Genomic DNA, 20,189 nt, shown 5'->3' with positions numbered 1-20,189 from the left:
GTTGGCTCTGTCTGCCCTGCAAGGGATATAGACGTGACCATATGTATGTATGTACTTCTAAGAGACAGGTCCATATCAAATGAAAATTCTTTTGAATTTCAAAGTAGAATTTTATAGTTCGAATTGAAAAATTCTTGTGTTGAATAGACCATTTAACAATGAAGGTTTAAGGCTATATAACATCACGCTGCAACTATTAGGAGCGAAAAAATAATGGAAAATATGAAAAAGAACGGGAAAAATTATCCTTGAGGGCTTAAATTTCACCCAAAATAACTATTCCACACGGACGAAGTCGCAGGCACAGCTAGTGAAAATAAATATATTTTTAAATAAAGATTTACGTACAAAAACAATGGATTTTTGTATTTTTTTTTTTAAAGTACAATACATAACCCTTGCAGAATTTTTCGATATTTAGTAGGTACATCACTAGCTTGTCGATAGCTTAGCTTAGCTTGCACATTACTAGTGAGAGATGCGACAACTCAACGGTGAACCAATGAGTGTCGAGTCGACACACGAAAATCGAAAACGTTAGTCGATATTGTCTATAGCTTTTTACTTCTTTCTTTAATCTACCATTTCGACTTTCTACCATTATCACCTACGATAAAGTTTTTTAACTAGTTATATGGCAACCCCAACTTACAATTCCTTGACTAGCTAAATGTTGGAATTATGTTTGATTTGTTCTGGTTACATAAAATTTATTAAATTTCATAATGTTTCAGTGAGTATATAAAGATAAAATCATACAGAATACAGTTTTCGTACGCGCAAACCATTTTTATCTTTAAAGCAGTGGGAGTGTCGTTAGATGCGCTGACCTTCGTTTTGATGCACAACGCACAACAAAGCATCAAATTGACGGCTGCCCCATTTTCACAACAATCCTTAGAAATATAAAGTTAATTATTGGTGAATTGTACGATATTATAATTTAACCAAGTTAATGCTGTTTCAAGTGGGATATATGGGGAAAGTTATATGAAAATGGAAACTACTACTACGCAAACACATTCGAACGGTGTGTGTTTCAGTACAACAGCAAACACTTTCTTTTCTTTTAGGAGAGTGATAGCGGACGTGGATAAATAAAATATTGTAAATAAGTGAATTTAGAACACCAATATGAATGAGAGGGATATTCCGAGTGTCCCTGTAACTACATTAGCAGGTGTCGCCAGTTTGACAGACCGTAAGTACTTACTCAATGCTCTTTATTTATCCTAGTTTCACGGAATCCTTTCGGTAATACCATTTAATTGTAACAAATTAAAAAACAATCCATTTAAACATGTTAATTTATAGACTCTGTGACATTACACTAAAACCTATTTGTTTATAAATAAATTACTATTTGGGATTTGCCTGTACTGTAATTTGTTATTTTTAAACTTGTTTTTATTTTCTTGCCTTCTTTGTAAACTGTTTGGAGGATATTTTATTATATACATAAGGTTAATAATGAAAACAAAGCTGCAGGCAGAGTTGCTAGTAAGCTATTTGTACCTTTTTATTTAAGATTCTGTATATTTTGTGTAAAACAGTAAATAATATTATCCCTTAGGAAATATTGATTACAAAAAAATTAAAACAACAGGGATTGTATATCCAACACAGGATCCATACTTTACCTTCTATTAAAAATTCTAAAGTATGTTTGTAAGTAACCTTTTCAGTTAAAACTGAACATATCTTCATGAAATATGTACCTATATAGTGGAGTATGAAGAAAAACAGGGTACATTAGGGTACTAGTGTAAACATGAAAGAGCGGGTCTGGTACCAAAACAAAATAATAGTGCCAACTGCTTCTTTGCCTGTGCAGATTGTAAAAGTCGATCAAGCTAAAGGCTTATGTGCATGGCATAAGGCATCTGTCATTTTACAAATCTCAAATCCATTGCTATACCCTATTTTTGTTATCAAACGGAGTATTTTTTACTGCTGACTTCCACCCAAATGAGTGTGGGACTGAGAGAGAATCAGAGGGGTTTTAGTGGGTAGACTGGGACACTAGGTGCCTGGCCTGTGTGCCAGCCTTCTAACTAAAACCTTTTTGGTCCACCATTCTTGCAGTTTTGAAGGTATCATAAGATTGCAAGGCATGAGACTTTTTGAGACTGCTCAAGCCATTGAGTTTTAATTTTTTCAACTGTAATTGTGAAAGAGCCTTTAACACTTAATCCATGTGATGTTCATATACTGAGGTGGTCTGTATTTTGCATCAGTACATTTACTGACCAATTCAATGATGAAAAATTTTATTATTATATTTTAAGGGTATAAAAAAGTGATACATGCTTAATGCAATGAATTTATGAAAATTCTTATATTTTATGATATATTTATTTAATTGTATATTGTGATGTGTGGTTCCTGGCACAAATAGAAAAAAGAATAGAACCACTCTTATCTCATTTCTGTGGATGTTGTAAAAGGTGACTAAGGACTTGTAAACTTGGGATTCTTTTATTAGGTGATGGTCTAGCAACCTATCACTATTTGAATCTCTTCTATCATTAAGTCAAACAACCACACTAAAAACACTGTTGGCTCTGTCTGCCCTGCAAGGGATATAGATGTGATATTATATATTGCTTATTTTTGATTATGCCATATTTCAACTTTATGTTAATTTGTACAATAAAGAGTTTACATACAAGCAAGTTTCACAGCACCAAGCCCTATGAAATATGTAAAGGTATTTAAAAATGTGTTTTCAATATAACAACACCACATAAAGCTAACATAATAATATTAATAAATTATTTTTCATTACAGTGTTACCAGTGTTACCCCTCCCTACACCTTTACCATCAACATTGAACAATAAGTCGCAGCTTTTCCATCCTCGAGTTGCTGAAGAAGCAGCTATATTGCTGGCAACACAAGATGAAAACTTAGTCACCTTATTATTACAATCGCTTATGCAAACTTCAGTCCAGCATATGTAAGTAAAATATCATATAAAATTCTTACAAATTTATAACCTAAATGTTTGTACCAATCAATAGATAAATTGATATTATTTAGAAATTAATAATTCCAGTTATCATCAGTTGTTACTACCCATATGTTAGTTTTTTTATTGTGTTTTATATATGTAAGAATAAATATTAATAAATTTAATTTTTAACCAAAATCTACAGAAGAAATATTAGATAGTAAGTGATCAATTTTATATTTCAGAGACCTAAAAGATGAAAGCATACCAAATGCAGTGAGCCCTGGGCCTCAACAAGCAACTCCTGAATTATTAAAAGCAATCTTACATGTGAATCCAAATGTGTTTGACCAGCAGCAAAGGAACCACTGGGGCAACAATCACTTGCATTCTTCTAAATATAATGGAATGTCCCCTTCTGGTTCATATAATTACTCGCCACACAGTACTGTTAATTCCAGTCCATCTTCCCATGGAACTGCCATTCATTCTGCACCCATTCCAAACCAACAATTGTTGGCACCTCCATGCCAGTCCTCACCACATGTCAATATTGGTTCTCCACCATCACAATCTAGACCAGGAATGCAAGTAAACATCACCGCCCAGAATAATGTGTCTCCATTGTGGAATAATGCCAATGCCTCTAATGTATACACAAGCCCTTTATCAAACACTTCAGGTTCTAACTCTCAAAATGGTGGTTTTTTCAATAGTTTGGGACAAGACAGCAGGAACTTTGGTACTAATATAAATGAAGAAAAGGATCCCCTCTCTATGTCACCAAGAAATCAAACTGATCAACAAAGACTTTTAATGCAATCTCAAGATAAAGCTTTTGAACAAGGTAAGTTTCATACAATATATTTAAATTTGTTGTTGGGGAATTGGCATACCCTAGTTTTTCTCTGATGAATTTATAATTAACGTTAGTCATTCTACAAATATATTTATTGTGAGAGATCATAAAATTCCTCATAACAATAAAATATAAATAACGCTCATGAATTGATGCTACCAGAAATATTTTTGTCTGGATCAATATTAAATATAATATTTTTCTTATCTTACTTCTTTATAATATGGAGTAACATTTAATGAACTAAAACTCTGAACATAAATGCATCCATACATACATAGGAAGGTATCCTACTACTCCAATTCATACTTACAAAACTTGTAATCCGATATGTTGTAACTGTGTTCATCTTGGACAATAAATAAATCTGACTCGACTGGCCAGATTGTCATTAAACATTAGATATAACAAGAATTTCAGTTGAGAGCTACATCGGATCATCAGTTAGGAAACTACTTTGCCATTGCCACACAAAGACAGACGCGTGAAACTTATAACAACCCGTCGTTTTTCCGTGGGAGGTTAAAATTCTCATTTAAGAGTTCACGTTTACCTATATGTCAATTTATAATTGGAAAAGCTAAAGTATCTATGAATTTTACTTATATAGAATGTTATTCTCTCAGGCCAATCCCCCGCACAAGCGAGCGTGGCGCCGTCGCCTCTGAGGCTGGAGCCGCACGTGCCGCAGCCGTCGATGGGCGCGCCCTACGCCACGCCCTCCGACAAACAGGAACCCAACAGAAGCGCCAATGTCACTAACAACAGATACCCCGTCGTTAAAATTGGTCGGTTATCTGTAAGTATACATATGCATTTCTTCTACAGCTCTATTTCTGCATACAGTCAGAAGTAGGCAAATATCCACCTATCACACTACTTCCATTGGTGGGACATCACCTCCTTGATTTAGCTCTTGTTTTGGACTGTCTATTGACTGGTTGGCCTTGTCTGACAAGCTTACCAGCAAATGTATTCATACAAACAATGTAGATGTACAATAAATATTACTTTGTTTGTAATAGGTAACTTTGTGTGTTGATTTTGATCATGGCGTTATTACAATTTAGGAGGGAATATTAAAGAAACACGAACCATCAAGTGAAGGACGATCAAGGAAAAATAGTACACTTGAATCGGATTCTGATGATAATATTCCATTAAAAGCGAAAAATTATAATACTACAACAAATGAAGACAAAGAGAGGGAAGCAATTGACATAGCTAGAGAGAAAAATTGGGAGGCAGTGAAGCGGAAACATGAAGAAGCTAGCAAAAGGGAGGAAGCTGAAGCCGCTATTGGTATGTATTCAAATGTTTCAAATTCAAAATTTTTATTCATTACTAACTGTTGCCCGCAACCGCCGTTTGCGTGTTATTGGAAATACGAAGGTTAAGGTTATTAAATTTACTCAAATTCACCAAAATTTATTTCAACGAAATTTGTTATTACATAGGGTATAATTTGGATTAACAAAAAATTAATAACAAATGTATTAGGTGTTCCAAATGTTCGATATTTATACGCTAACAGAAAATGCCCATCAGGCTGAACAACTTTTATTAAATCTTTTCTTCGATATTTCCTATAGTTTAGCTAAGTTGTTATGGTTCGATATCAGCTGTTCCAGATACCCTATACGTTAACCAGGCATAAGAGCTATTATTTCGGACAATAATTATGAGAACTTGACCATTTGCTGAATTAAATTTAAAAAAAATCAAATAATGATAATCATTATTTTTTAGTTCGGCCCAAGTTACGGAAGATTGAAAGAAGATTGGTACCTGTTATAGAAATGTTATCAATAGATGAACTGATGGAATCAAATACATACCAACGGTTCAATAAATTAATTGAAACAGTATTTGAAACGATTGACGACGATATTTTGATAACGGATGAAATGGGTAAGTTTATCATATTTCTCTACGACTCAAATTTGGTATTGAACCTTTATTTGCAAAGTTATTAATTGTATATTTTATTTCCAGAAGGAACAGATATTCCTGAAGAACTTTTATTACCACGTTATCAACTCCAAGAGTTATGTTCAGAAGCAGCTAAATTAAAGAATCTTAGTGCGATGGAAGCAATTCCTTCAGACAGATTAGTTCGATTATTAAGTATTTTGGAAAAAAATATCAGGGCTGCCGAGAAGATGTCACTTGTTGGAGACCCTGTACGTATTTTTAATTAGTCAATAATTTTTTTTCTTTAATTAGTAGAAACCACCAAAAAAGAATATTTGACAACTTTTCAATATCGTCTACAATATCGAGTTCAGTTTGGTACAAAGCAACAAAATTTGCATACTGTCGATAATATTGTTGGGTGCCCATAGTATTGACGGTAACTGAGCTATCAATACTTTCGACTCTATCTGTACTATTGATAGTCCTATCGATACTATTGCTTGTACTCAACTATCAATAGACTATTTAGGGCTTTAAATAGGGAAACCTCATTAACCAAGCGTAAACCAATGATGATAACCGACTTAAAGAAATAAAAGAAGTATGTATACATTTTTATTATATGCATATTTAAATTTCAGGACGATAGTGAAGAGATGCGACAGATATGGATGGAGTCCGCCTTAGAAAGAGTGATGTGCGCTTCGGACGCGTGTCTGACCGCCTTGTACATAATGACCTCTGCTAATATGCCCAAGCGCGTCTTTCTAGAGGATGTCATAGATAGAATCATTATGTTCATTAAATTTCAACTGAATAACACGATTTATTGCGTTTATGATCCTGTGTACAGTATACAAACTACGTCTAAAAAGAAAGGTGAGTGAACTGTTCATCTTTTGTGTGAACTGATCTCTTTGAATGATTTTTTTAACCAGTTATAGCTGCTAAAATAACTTCCAGAAGTAAGTAAGTTCCTCTAAGTAGCAAGTTTGTATACAAAAATATGCATTTCCCTTTGAACAACATGCTTGTGTATCATTTGTATTTTCGAGAAGGGTGGAACTTACATGCTGGTCTAGTAAACGTGTGTTAGCAACTTCTTCCTGGGCAGATTGTAAAAGTCAATCAAGGGAAAGGCTAATAGATGTGGGATTCTTCTTTTAAGCGATGAACTAGAAACCTATCAATTCCGTCATTAAATCTTAAGGCTGAAAATGACCTTTCAATTTTTTTAAGCCTGTCTACTTCGTAAGGGATATGTGATTTTATGTTTGTGTAATGTTTTTTGGTTTAAAACTATGCTCCGATGCAGTGGACGGGCGGAAGCGTCGCGGCGGTGGCGCGGGCAACGTGTCGCGTCGCAGCGGCACTGGCTCCACCCGCGGCGTGCGCGAGCTGTACACGCACGCGCACGAGAGTGTGACCTTACTGGCCGAGTTACTTCACGCCCACCATCTCACGGACACCACTGTACTGCACGCGTCCACGGTCGGCGTGTCGCCCTTCTTCGTGGAAAACGTCAGCGAGCTGCAGTTGGCGGCGCTGAAGCTTGTGACCACGGTTAGTAACATGATTATTTTCCACTTTCAACGTGTCGCGTTGTAGCGGCGCTGTACGTACACGCGTACGGAGTGCGGAGACAATAAGTCCCATAAATTGACTCCATTTTAAATTATGCTTGCTTTTGTGCTTTAGGTGTGAATTCGTAAGACGACCTGTACTGTGTAAAGAATCTTTGAAGTAGATAAATAAATATATTTCATCTTGAAATGTCATTAAGATAACCTTTCTATCCACCTAGCCTTCTCTACTTATTTCTCCTAATATTCGCAGATATTCACAAAATACGAGCAACACCGGCGGTTATTGTTAGAAGATATTCTGGCTTCAATAGCGCGTATCCCGAGCTCAAAACATAACTTAAGATCGTTTCAACTTAGTTCAGATCAGCACATTCAGATGTTGACGGCGCTTGTTCTACAACTGGTCCAATGTGTCGTCACATTACCGGAAACGATATGCAAGACCCAAGATAAAGAAAAAGACAAAGATAAAGAACAAGCAGAGGTTGACAGCAAAAAAGTAAGTTCAATTTGTGTTGTCAATGTGTCAATCTTAATAAAGTCTCGTCATGTTATAACACTTTAATTATCATCGTCCTGGCATTGCATACTTACTTCCATGGAGAGGAGCCCGTGATTAGGTTAAGACCACGAACCTGGATTGGATTAGTAAGGTTTTTACATGAAGCAATTGCTGTCTTCCGATGATTTTCTCGCTGTTTCTACATTTTAACACCATAGTGATACTGTGTATTGTACTACAGTATTTTTTTTTACTTTTTTATTTTAGCATATAGACAAAGACCTTTTAATAATATCGAAATACGAAGCTGCAATCAGTGTCGGCGGTACATTCCTCACGTCATTCTTAAACAAGTGCCGGAGTCGATCAGAAGAGGTGGATTTTCGGCCCCTGTTTGAGAACTTTGTACACGATTTGCTGACAACAGTGAACAAACCAGAGTGGCCTGCCACTGAACTGCTGCTTAGTCTACTGGGAACGATGCTGGTGAATATTTTTTTTACAGACGACTTTGTTTTTGTAGTTCGTATCCTACTGGTATTGCTAAAAGTAATCACCAAATCACAACATGTGAATTGTATTTTCCTAAATAAAGACTTACTCAAAAATAGTGTGAAACATTGTTGTAGCACACAATCGAACTAGTAGATTAAGATGATCTGTTATGTTATTTTTATTTTTTTATTGTTAAATATTTCTTCAAAAAGCCATTTATATGGTGTAAATTACAAACTAAAATGAAAACAGGAATTTTATGTTTAAAAAAAAAAGCAGTTTCTTGCCAAATAGCAATATTTTCTGTCATAGGTAAAATACATGTCGGACAAAACTATGGAAATGCCCGTGAGAGTGGCGTCGCTAGAGTACCTGGGACTGGTGGCGGCGCGACTGAGGCGGGACAGCGTACACTCGCGCGCGAAACTTTCTACCATGGACGCCGTCGTCAGAGATATACGCGCCGAGGAAGAGAAGGACGGCAATCAAACACAGGTATGTTTGTGCTTGTTTTTCAGTAGGTAAAATTATCCGTATAAATAAAGGTTTGAATAAAATAATAATGATGTATTTTTATTATAGAATTTAACATCAGGCCTTGATGAGGACGAAGAGAGAACGGAATTTCTACAGCGCGTACTCCTCGACTATTTGGCGATCAATGGTCAGAAAGATCAGGCTTGGAACTGCGCGCGACATTTCTACATTACACAGTGGTACCGGGATATGGTAGTGCAACCGAAAGCGTCCCCCACCAAAAGTAAAAGTAAACATAAGTCGAAAAAAAAGTACAGCAAAGACGAAACCAGTGACGAAGAATCGGACGCGGACGAGGACAGTGACGGTGGCGTCAAAGAATCTAAAGACAAAAAACACTTAACGAGCTCAATAATGTCGGCAGAAAAGTACAAAACTATCGAAAGGCGGAAGACCTTCTTCTTAGAAAAGATTCGACCGTTCAGGTATCAGGGCGGCTCGCAGGTTCAAGTGATGCAATCGTACATCGACTATAGCGGTGCGGAGTTGATATCTCAGTACTTAGCGTCGAAGCGGTCGTTCTCGCAGAGTTTCGACCGTTACTTGCGGAAGATACTGGTGATACTGTGCGAGAACACGATAGCGATCCGGACGAAAGCCATGAAGTGCCTGGCGATGATCGTGGAGGCGGACCCGGCGGTGCTGGCGAGGCCGGACATGCAGATCGGCGTCAACCGCAGCTTCCTGGACCAGTCCACGGCCGTGCGCGAGGCCGCCGTCGACCTCGTCGGCAAGTTCGTGCTCAGCCGCCCCGACCTCATCGACAAATATTACGGCATGCTTTCCAGCAGGATACTGGTAATCATTTTGCAATCTTTTACTTTTCAGTATCAACTTCATTAAAACAGTCTATAAAACTCAATCCCTTTATCACTAGCCACAAATATATACTTTATTACACTTTAAAATTTATAAGAAATGTATTTAATGCCATTTGGCACTCTCTACCAGTCAGTCCTTGGACGAGAACTGAGATGCATAAACAGGTGGTGCGATACATATTGATGTGATCTTAGGTAAAATTTGTATAACTTCATGCAGTTCAAATTTTTATACCTTTCAGGATACTGGCGTATCTGTACGGAAGCGTGTGATCAAGATTCTCAAAGATATATGTATTGAATGTCCAGAGTTTCCAAAAATACCCGAGATCTGTGTTAAAATGATAAGGCGAGTGAATGACGAGGAGGGTATCCGGAAGCTAGTGATGGAGGTGTTTCAGAACATGTGGTTTAGTCCGTGTGCTAACTCATCGCGGCCCGGCAATTTAGATATGACGGCCGCTACTGCCGATCCGCTCACTAGAAAGGTCCTCAATATCACAGACGTTGTCATATCTTCCAGAGATATGGGCTTAGAATGGTTTCAACAGTTGTTAATGAGCGTAAGTATAACAGCTTATTGCGCTTTGTGGTTGATCAATTTTTTTTTCTAATGCAAACAAACAGCTAAAGTTGTTCGTTTTTTTAGTTATTCAAGCCAAAAGAGGACAAGGATGATTCTACTAAAATAATCTACCAACCGCCTAAATCATTATTAGTAGCATGTCAACAAATTGTGGACTGCCTTATTGAAAATTTGCTTCAGCTAGAAGAGTCGAGTGCAGAAGGTAAAATAAAAGCAACCGCATTCAAGTCTTATATTTGCCAAAAATAATACTTTCTCTAATACTTTTTTTCTTTTCTAGGTTCTTCCTCATCTCAACGCATTTTAGCGTGCCTTTCCACATTGCATTTATTTGCAAAAATTAGACCTCAGTTGCTAGTTAACCATGCCTTAACATTACAACCATACTTGAGTTTAAAATGTCAGGTAAGTTCGTAAAATATAATACTACAGTAATCTAAAGTTATCGCTTGGTATATGGATTGAAACTCAATTCAGATTTTGTTTCAGAATCAATATGAGCAACAAATAATGTCAACAGTAGCATCAACTTTAGAACTCGTAGTGCCTTTAATGGAGCACCCGAGCGAAGTGTTTCTTGCGCAGCTTGAAGAAGATGCAGTTAAGTTGATATTGCAACGCGGACAGCTGGTCATCGCCTCGTGTATAGCGTTACTAGCGGCGATAGTCAATAACCTGACGCACAACTATAAGCTAATTAGAGACGTATTTAATAAATATCACGGTAAGATATTATTTCAAGACTCTGATAACTGAATGACTGACTGAATGAGTACTTGCAGATTTATAAAAAAATTACGTAAGAAATACATATGTAAATATAATTATTTCTGTGTTTTTATTTCAGGTGTGCTTCTACAATGGAAACAAAGTTGGCAGCGAAACCCAGATTTAACCCGATCACTGCCACGGCCGCATTTTAGGCGGGCGCTGTTTATAGTGGGCTTGCTGCTTCGATACTTTGACTTCACAGAGACTAAAGTTATAGACGGGCTGCCGGTTAGTATAAAACCTTCCTTTCCCTACAGTATATCCTTAAATTTTCGGTCGAATGTTTTGTATAAGCCAACCCGCTATTTGGTTATGTTATATATACAAGGTTATTTGTCAAAAAAAAAACATCAACAGCCTTCCAAGACTATATAGCAAACATAACATTGTTTTATTAATTTTGAAAATTTGTTGTTTTAAGTTGTGTTATTGTTAAGTCTAAGCGTATGGAAAAAAAAGACCTTACAAATGTCACGGCAATATAAAATGTTGCTACTTTACAAGTAACCCTATATGTTTTCTAGTTTAACCGACTGATTTTTTTAAATTTACAGAGTGATATAAAAGAGCAAGTATATTCTAATTTAATGTTTTTCGTGGGTCTGGAAGACGAGGACTTTGTGACGCATACGCTAAAGGCGCTCGGTTCAGTTTGCGTTCGGCATTACGAGTTCATGTTGCAACCAGAGCTGAAAGAATTTTATCACCAATTACTAACCTCAGACTTAGCGCCTATAGAAATGAAAGCCGATGTACTAAGAAACATCGAAATGTACTTACAAGAGGAGGAACAAAGGATGATCAGACAGGATAAGGAGTGTAAGTCCCGTTAATTTGTATAAACTAGAAGTGTTTTGTCGCGAATAGTCTATGGACAAATTTCATTTCATTACTATATGAACTCTTATTTTTTTATTTTAGGGTCAAAGCGATCGAAACTCGAGAACCTCAAAGAAATGGGCGACGTATCCTCTGGTATGGCATCAACGGTCATCCAGTTATATTTAAAACAGATCCTTGGGTCGTTCCTGCACCAAAGCACAGTAGTGAGGTCTAGTGCAATGAAAGTGGTGCAACTTGTGCTGGCGCAGGGCTTAGTGCATCCTGTACAGGTCAGTTCTCTTTTTTTACTTTTTATTAATTTAGTAATCGAAAGTTAAAACCTCCCAATTAAAAATATTATAATTAATATTCTATTTGAGATGATGATATTTTAGATTGAGTAACCCAGGTGGTTTACTCCATCTAGACATGACACCATGAAAATAAATAATTAAGTTTTAAATTGACGCTTGATTCATGTGCTCTGTTACAGATTGTACCTTACTTAATATGTATGAGTACAGATACAGAAGTGACGGTATCGCACACGGCTGATAAAAATTTGCAAGATATTGATAAGAAGTATCCAGGTTTCATCCACATGAAAGCGCAATTAGGTATAAAGCTCTCATATCAGTTACAGAAGATATTGCAATCAAACTCGAATGATGGTGTTATAAGAGGATTTAGGTAAGAAAATTGTATTTTCTTCATTTCTACTTATTAATTTTGCATTGATTTTAAGTTATTCTTTCAAACTGATTGAAACAAGCAAGATAAGTTCAAATCAAAATAAATATTTATTCAAATATGCAAATAATTTAATAGTCAACTTTTCATATAAAAGGTTTCATAAGAAACGTTATTTTATTTTGCGACATGTGCAAAATCTACCTTTACCTTTTCAGGAAAAAAGACCAAGACGACCTACCAACAGCTCTCAACGGCTTCTTGTATTCCTTATTACGGAACACGCGGCCGCAAAGGAGAGCATTGGTGTTGTCGTTACTCAAACAGTTCGACGATGTTTCCGTAAGTATTTTTTACTATTGGTGGTTTAGCATCATAAATAATGTGAGTCAATACAAATTATCACATTATAGGATAAAGAATTGTTGATTATATACTATGTGCCCTCAATGAGCAATGTTATAAAAATACTTATTGTTTTCTTTCCAGACTGCTCCTTTGGATCAAATGTTGTACCTGGCAGATAATTTAAGTTACTTCCCATATCAAGTTCAAGATGAACCACTTTTTATTATACACCACATTGATATTATAATATCTACATCTGGATCGAATTTATTGCAGCTTTTTCGTGAGGTAAGTTTATACTCCTTTCAGGCTAAGACCACCAGAGTGAAATATACTCTTTAGCTTAATTATAGTCAGTCTCTTTGACACAGCGCTATTGCTTCATCAAAACCCTGGTTTAATTCTCACCCTGTTAAAAGTGAAACACCGTATTTCATTAGTGAAACGGAATGCAAAAATAAATGTATTCGATACACACTATCGAATAATATAAAACATAAAAACTTACTTTGGGTGTACCTTAATTTGAGTTATATTCATATCTTCATATTTTGATTTGATTTGATTTTATTTTCCAGGGTTTATTAAAAACCAGCACGGAAGAGAAGGAGCAAATGGACGAGGAAGAAGACGACGAGGAAGCCGAGACTCTGCTGTCACGATTGCCGCCGACAACGAGGCCGCTTCAGGACGCCATGCGACAAGCTCGCGGCTGCTTGCTGCTGCTCGTTTTGAAGCAGCATCTGAAGCAGCTCTATGGTTTCACCGACGCGTAAGTATATTAATCTCATCATAATCTTAGCTGCAATAAGTACATTGCAGGATATAAGCTTTTCCCAAAAATTTCTCTTACCACGAAAGAGAAGGAACAATTGTCCTAGGAAGAGAAAACCGAGACCGTTACTGTCGCGATTGCCACCGACCACGAGTCTAGAATGGAATAAAATACATTTTTTTTTCAAGATGTCGATGATCAACGTCACATCACTTGAATCTAATTATAACTACTAACGCTTCCAAAGCGCAGGCGTAGAAGAAGCGGCGGAACAAACTACTCTGCAGCATTTTCACCCGACGTCAATTTACAAATATAGATCTCTTAAATCTAAAATCTTGGCCGAATGCACATTGTCTACATTAAAAAACATGAATGAATGTAAAACTAATTATTTCAATACGAATATTTCGTCAAATAAATAAAGATAAAATAAAATATGTACACACTGTTAATTATTAATCAACACCATGACAAAAATGCACAATCATTTAAGAGGCCATTATGTCAAGCTCGGGCCACACATGTTTATCATTAATATAATCATCTGTGCTGTAATATACTTTCTTTAATAGGCTTTCGTGAAAAGCTCATCAATCTTTAATGTACTTTTTGAATATTCTATCATTCATTTCAAGAACACTTTGGTAATTTATTATTAAATCTTATACAATTAATCTGAAATGATTTTCCTTCCTTCCTAGCCAGCCGATGCGCTGGGATCAACAACTTATAATTGTTCCGCAGTGATTTACTAGCATATTCACCGATTTTTTTTAAAGACGTTTATCCTAACATACGTAATTCAAAAAAATTCAAAATTTTTATTCATTACTATAGGATACTATATATCGCTTAATAATTGTCAAAACGTATGGTTTAACAACATTGGTTGACGTCAAATAAATTACTTAAAAACTAAGTTTACTGCCGCTTCCAAGGCGTCAGTGCAGAAGAAGCGGTAACAAACTGCACTGCAGCATTTTCTTCAACAACGTCAACTTCACATTAATTAAACTTAGAATGTAATGTTTTCGAATATGTATGTATTGAGAGGGCAATGTAAAAATATTTGGGTTTTTGAAAAAAAAAAACGCATCTCTTTGCATCAGACCGCAGATAGATCGAATTGCCCTTTTTTGTAGAATTAAAATAGATTGTATGTCTGCTGCTGCTCCCCAAAGCAGTAGTCTATACGACATTAAACTATAAAAATAACTAAAATATACTAGCTTAGCAGTTGCCACATCCGTCACATGCCTAATACGACGCCAGTCTGCTGCGGGATGCCATGCGACAAGCTCGCGACTGCTTGCTGAAGCATATTATGCATATTAAGCATGGCTTCACTGAAGCATATGTATACTACTTACATTTATCAGCCACTGGTAGTCCACTGCAGGTCACAAGCCATGCTAAACGGCTTGTGCAGCTTACGTACGGCTGGAAGATGCCTGCATAGAACTTCTACCCACAATTTTGATAGGGTCGCTGGCATTGGCCCCACTTTAGCAATCTAATTGCTTTTTATTTTTGTGACTTATTCCTCTATGTATAGTTGCGTCCCCCCTTAGTGAAAAGCATAAACGTTGCTGTCGCCATCTAGGAGGCCGCAGCTTGCTGTTCCCCAGGCATGATACCAATCATCGCTCCCGCTACAATTCCTTACTTTACATATATTGCCTGATGAATAAAATGCTTTATGATATTGGGCACAATTATAGTGAGTTGATTTCCCAGGGATAAATTTTCCGAGAGGACCAAAGGACTTTTTTGTTTATAGGTGTTTTTTTTACACATTGTAAAAAAACTAATATGGACAATTAAGCTATTCTGCAGTTATATCATCATATTCTTACATATTTATTGTCCTCCAACAGGAAAATTAACCAATACTCTCCGTCGGAAAGCGTGAAGGTGTACGAGAAGGCGGTGTCCCGACGGCACGCGCCCATCTTCTCCCCGAAGGCGACCATCACGCAGCTCGGGGAGGCCGAGCACGAGCGCGAGCTGGACGACCGCGGCTGCCGGCGGCTCGTTGACGACTATTTAGAGGTAACTACCCTAATGTATTGACTTACTGAGCTGCTTGTAATCAATGAATGTCGTGGTTCCCGACAAAAATAGAAAAATAATAGGACCACTCCATCCATTTCCCATGGATGTCGTAAAAAACGACTTAAGGATAGACTTATTAACTTGCGGTTCTTCTTTTTGGAGATGGGCTAGAAATCTGTCACTATTTGAATCTTAATTATATCATTAAGTTAAACGTGCTATATACCCCGCAATGGATATAGACGTGATTATATGTATGTAATCAAAGAATAAAACTAACAGTTTCATGGCTTCAATACCGAATATTTTGGAAGAAAAATAACCTAGGATAGTCGTTAAGCAATTCTTAATTTAATCATTGGAATCAGAAATGAAAAACTTATTTCTGTATTATTTCAGTATGGAAGAATAGATAATTTGAATAGGTGTTTACCATTTTCAATTCCCTTGTAATTTTCAAGTGTACATAAAAAAGTTTCTTCATATGGAAGCTGTCAAAGTAAAAAATATATAAAACCGATGGACATCATTAAAATATTCAAGAAAGCTGGATCAGCATATTTCTAATTTCTCTAAAGCTTTTGATGGCATTTCTGTTCTATTGGTTGTTACAAAGTGTAAGTTAATCCGCGGGAAGAGCCCTCATTAGAATTAAGTGATAAAAGTTCTGAAAACTGCACTCATGTAACAAAATAGATGTGATTAAAAATGACACAGGAATAAGTGTATGTTGTTCAGCAAGGTTCAATGATTGGCCTCCACATTTAATTAATTTTGTTATTGTCTACAGTTTAAGCAGCTCATGCTGAAATTCGATCCAGAGGAGGAGGAAGACGAGGAGGGGGCGGGCGAGGCGGAGAAGCCGACGAGCGGCGCGCCGCCCGCGCCCGCGCCGCCCGCCGCCACGTAGCGCGCGCGCCGCCGCCCGACTGACGCGCCGCCGCCCACCCGCGCCCTCACGCGACTTTCTGTTTTATATTAAACTCTTGTGTGTAGATAATTTTTATTGAGGAATATAAACTATATGTACCTACTATGACTTGAATTTTTCGCCCGCGGTCGCGGAGAGCGAAACGCGCGGACGCGGCGGCTCGCGACGCTTTTGTACATTCGAACTTGAATAATATGTGTAATAATAATATTGAATAAAAGATTTATGTTAATATTCGAGGGTACTGCAATAAACTGCATTTCTTATGATAAGGAGACATTAAAGTTAAAAGGCTAGATTTTTACAAAATATTTTTTTTGTATTTATCACCCCGACGACGTTAACTTTCCGCTACGGTTATTTCAGTACATATAAGTGACGATTTTGTTAATTATTTACATGTGTATTTTATTTTCACAAATTAAATAATTTGAAATATTTACAAATATCAAACGGAAATCTTTTCTTGTCGTTCTTCCGAGACTGCGAATTTATTGCAGAGGAAAAAGATGAGCGTTTCGGACGTGGGCTTCACCTTGCCGTCGGCGATCAGTCGGCGGAGGTTGCGGATTCGCTGCTTGTGCGGGTACTCGTGCGACGTCGGCTGGTTCTGTTGCTGTGTACAATAGAATTTGACGTTAAGCCTGTCTGATAGCGGCTGTACATTCTCGTGCGAGTGCCCTCGCTATGCCTCGTGCGAATCTCTCGCACGAGAAATGCTACACGAGGTCGATCCTGTACATTGTCGACTTACGAGGAGATGGACGCTTTGCAAGTCACGGCAGCTGTAGATGTATCATAAGTTTAGACATTTAAACACCAAAAAGAGATTTTAAAATAAACGGAGGTGGTGGAAGACTACACGAATAGTCTAAAGAATAGTAGTAGCAGAACGAAGCGGGAATGTACAGTCGGCGAAGCCCTTTGACTCGCGCACCAAATGCCGGCACGAAAGCGAGAGCACGCGAGTCTAGGCGAGAATAAGCGAATGTATCCTATACATTCTCGTCCTCGCCATGTATGGGCCCTCCCCGATAATGGCGCCCTCATATGTCAATGTATTAAAAATTCATTGACAAAAAGTCTCGGACACAATTCGAAGCACTTTTATCTAAGAGTATTTTTGACACTATGACTGTTTGTCCTGCTGAAATCAATACCTAAAATGACTGGCAAACCATTCAATTAGCAACAGTGTCTACACTGTACAATTACCTATATTTTTTTTTTATTAAAGGTAGTCGAAAACGCAACTAATTAAAAGTGAATTTGTTTATCCCTGAGGAAAATTTTTATAAACAGCCTCAATATCAGGCCCCAACCTTTTTCCAAGAAATCTTTTCTCGTTCTGCCTTAGTAAGACCCTTTCCCTAACTTTAATCAATGTTTATCATTTTCCCGTATAAAGAAAACATATGTACTCAACTCCGAATGCGAAAAAGTAGTTAATTTTATATTGTAATTTTACTCAAGACTCGCCCAACACACCAATTACTGGTCCGTATTGCAACATTTTAATATAACAGCTCAGGCCCGCTCTCCTAAATCTTAGTGTAATACGTAGTTTCCAAATTTAAAATTTTCAGAGTCAGCCATCCGTATTCAAATATCGTTGCTAAATAAACCCGCGATAAGAGTGTAGGAGGAGGCCTAACGATGAACGACGTCAGTATGCTTACTTCTGCCGTTAGTGTTTGGTCAGGCGCCAAGCCGCCAGTAATGGAGTCGTCCCACATGACGGGGTGCCACGGACGACGATGCGAGCGCTCCGGCGGCAACTGCGGCTGCGGCGGCTTCAGCGGCAGTTTGTTCACGTCTACATACTGATCCTCTTCATACTCTATCTCCTTGTTCATTGTTTCTTGATGTTTGTCTATGAATATAGATTGAGAAAACGGTTACTAGTGTCGGAGTAAATATAAAGCCAATAACATAAATTAAGTACCTACCTATAAGATCTCTATGTGGTTTGTAATGTAACACGTTTTATATATTTTAATAAACTAGCTCTTGTCCGGGACTCCGTTCGCCATAAGTTCACTAACAAAATTTTTACCTATGTTTGTAACCTCATGTTGAATTCTATTTCTACCAAATTTGATCAAAATCGGTTCAGTGGTTTAAAAGTGAAATCATTACAGACAGAGTTATACTTTCGCATTTATAATATAATAGGGATTTTGATACTGAATACATTGGAATTACATACATATCTACAAACAGTCACATAATATCTTTGATAGGTAGGTAAGTACCGTTGCTAAAACTTTGTTTAAAAATTCTAGAGTAACAATATTTTAAAAATTCATTTCCTTGTTTACAGTCAGATATTTTTAAGTATGAAATTATCAACTACTTTTTGAGTGGTCCTCAAAAAGCCTTATATTAAGTAGACGATGTGGATCGAATAGGTATCTATCTGATGTAGGTACCTATTGTAGAAGCTCGAAAGTTCGAGACTGAATAATTAAAACAGATTTCAATGATAAAAATAACTATGTATTTGATGTTGCAGCCAACGCTACGGAACGGAGTTCAATAGAAAATCACTGCGCAATCGTATTTTTTATTCCGATAGTTAACTTGGCACACGAACAAGAAATCGTTTAGAAAACAATTGTTTTACAAAATATTACTTGTCATTTGAATTTGATCTCTAAAATCATTGGTATTAATCTCTATTATGTTTTCCTACCTGTTATATTAAGAATAAATTATTTTTATAAAAAATATTACTAAACCGTTTTGTGTCACTACAACAATAGGTAGAAAGGTGGTACCTAACTACCTAACGATGATCTTACGGATCATGAAAAAAATGTTAGTGCCTGATAGCAAACTGGACGAAATTACTGTTCTTTCATGGATTTCTACTGTTAAATAGGTGAATTACTTTGAAAAAATTGTGGGGACTTTACAATTAGAGACCTGAAAGTCTAGCAAAATATGCTATTTTAATACCGCAAATTACCTACCTGATACTCTTGTTGATAAATATACTAGTAAATGGGTACTTTCCACAATACACTAAAACACCCGCAACGCACGCGGAACAAAACAACGCCCGTCTGATATCTGTAAGCTATTTATTATTGGCAACTTTCATACAGTTTTATTTATAATCGCTGTACAGTGAACTGTATCGTGGACTGAATACGACTGAAATTAATTACTTTCTTTGCAAGTCTGGAAGCCTGAGTTTCTATCGTTACGGCGCAGGCGGCTCCTTGTGACGCGAAGTCTTGGACAATTACCAGCAAAAACAGAAGCATAAAAACTGTATTGACATGTAGGACACTGACCGTGTTCTCATATTGAATGCCAACTATCGACAGTCGCGCTGCTATTATCGGTTGTATCAACATAGATCAGAGATCATCATATGAACTATGGACTAAATCACATATGTTTACAAATATAAGAGTTTATAAAATATTGTTGTAGATATCGTGTAGTGATGTGGTGCAGTTTCGGGTTTCGTGATTGGGCCCACCTACAGCTTTTTTGGCCCCGTCATCTGTTGAGGATAGGTAGATGT

General features: G+C 36.9%; 2 protein-coding genes across 3 annotated transcripts; one reads left to right on the top strand and one right to left on the bottom strand.

Annotated features, from left to right (window-relative positions):
- The first annotated feature begins 639 nt into the window (after positions 1–639).
- LOC106131873 (nipped-B-like protein) lies at positions 640–17,023 on the top strand. The gene is made up of 26 exons (XM_060944530.1): positions 640–1,201; positions 2,791–2,959; positions 3,199–3,800; positions 4,439–4,611; positions 4,883–5,114; positions 5,562–5,723; positions 5,808–5,995; positions 6,371–6,608; positions 7,045–7,292; positions 7,566–7,814; positions 8,085–8,303; positions 8,625–8,807; positions 8,895–9,647; positions 9,913–10,233; positions 10,320–10,458; positions 10,537–10,661; positions 10,746–10,980; positions 11,104–11,255; positions 11,582–11,846; positions 11,949–12,139; positions 12,343–12,539; positions 12,758–12,881; positions 13,029–13,175; positions 13,466–13,659; positions 15,543–15,717; positions 16,511–17,023. Exons 1-26 carry the CDS (start codon positions 1,135–1,137, stop codon positions 16,628–16,630), a joined length of 5,868 nt encoding a protein of 1,955 aa, XP_060800513.1. The 5' UTR covers positions 640–1,134; the 3' UTR covers positions 16,631–17,023.
- On the bottom strand, positions 16,780–19,975 carry LOC106131874 (uncharacterized). Of its 2 annotated transcripts, none has more exons than XM_013331119.2 (3): positions 19,825–19,975; positions 18,331–18,524; positions 16,780–17,267 (listed from the first exon to the last, which is right to left on the bottom strand). In XM_013331119.2, the coding sequence occupies exons 2-3, from the start codon at positions 18,505–18,507 to the stop codon at positions 17,100–17,102; spliced, it is 345 nt and encodes a 114-aa protein (XP_013186573.1). In that variant the 5' UTR covers positions 18,508–18,524; positions 19,825–19,975; the 3' UTR covers positions 16,780–17,099. The 2 variants fall into 2 exon arrangements, with proteins under 2 accessions (XP_013186573.1, XP_013186572.1); XM_013331118.2 differs by lacking the exon at positions 19,825–19,975 and adding an exon at positions 19,627–19,816.
- Between the last annotated feature and the right edge of the window lie 214 nt (positions 19,976–20,189).

This window comes from Amyelois transitella, chromosome 5 (assembly GCF_032362555.1).
Source record: "Amyelois transitella isolate CPQ chromosome 5, ilAmyTran1.1, whole genome shotgun sequence".
In the NCBI taxonomy this organism is placed as follows: Eukaryota; Metazoa; Arthropoda; class Insecta; order Lepidoptera; family Pyralidae; genus Amyelois; species Amyelois transitella.
The sequence above is the reverse complement of the archived record's forward strand: the minus strand, read 5'-3'. Positions and strand labels throughout refer to the sequence as shown.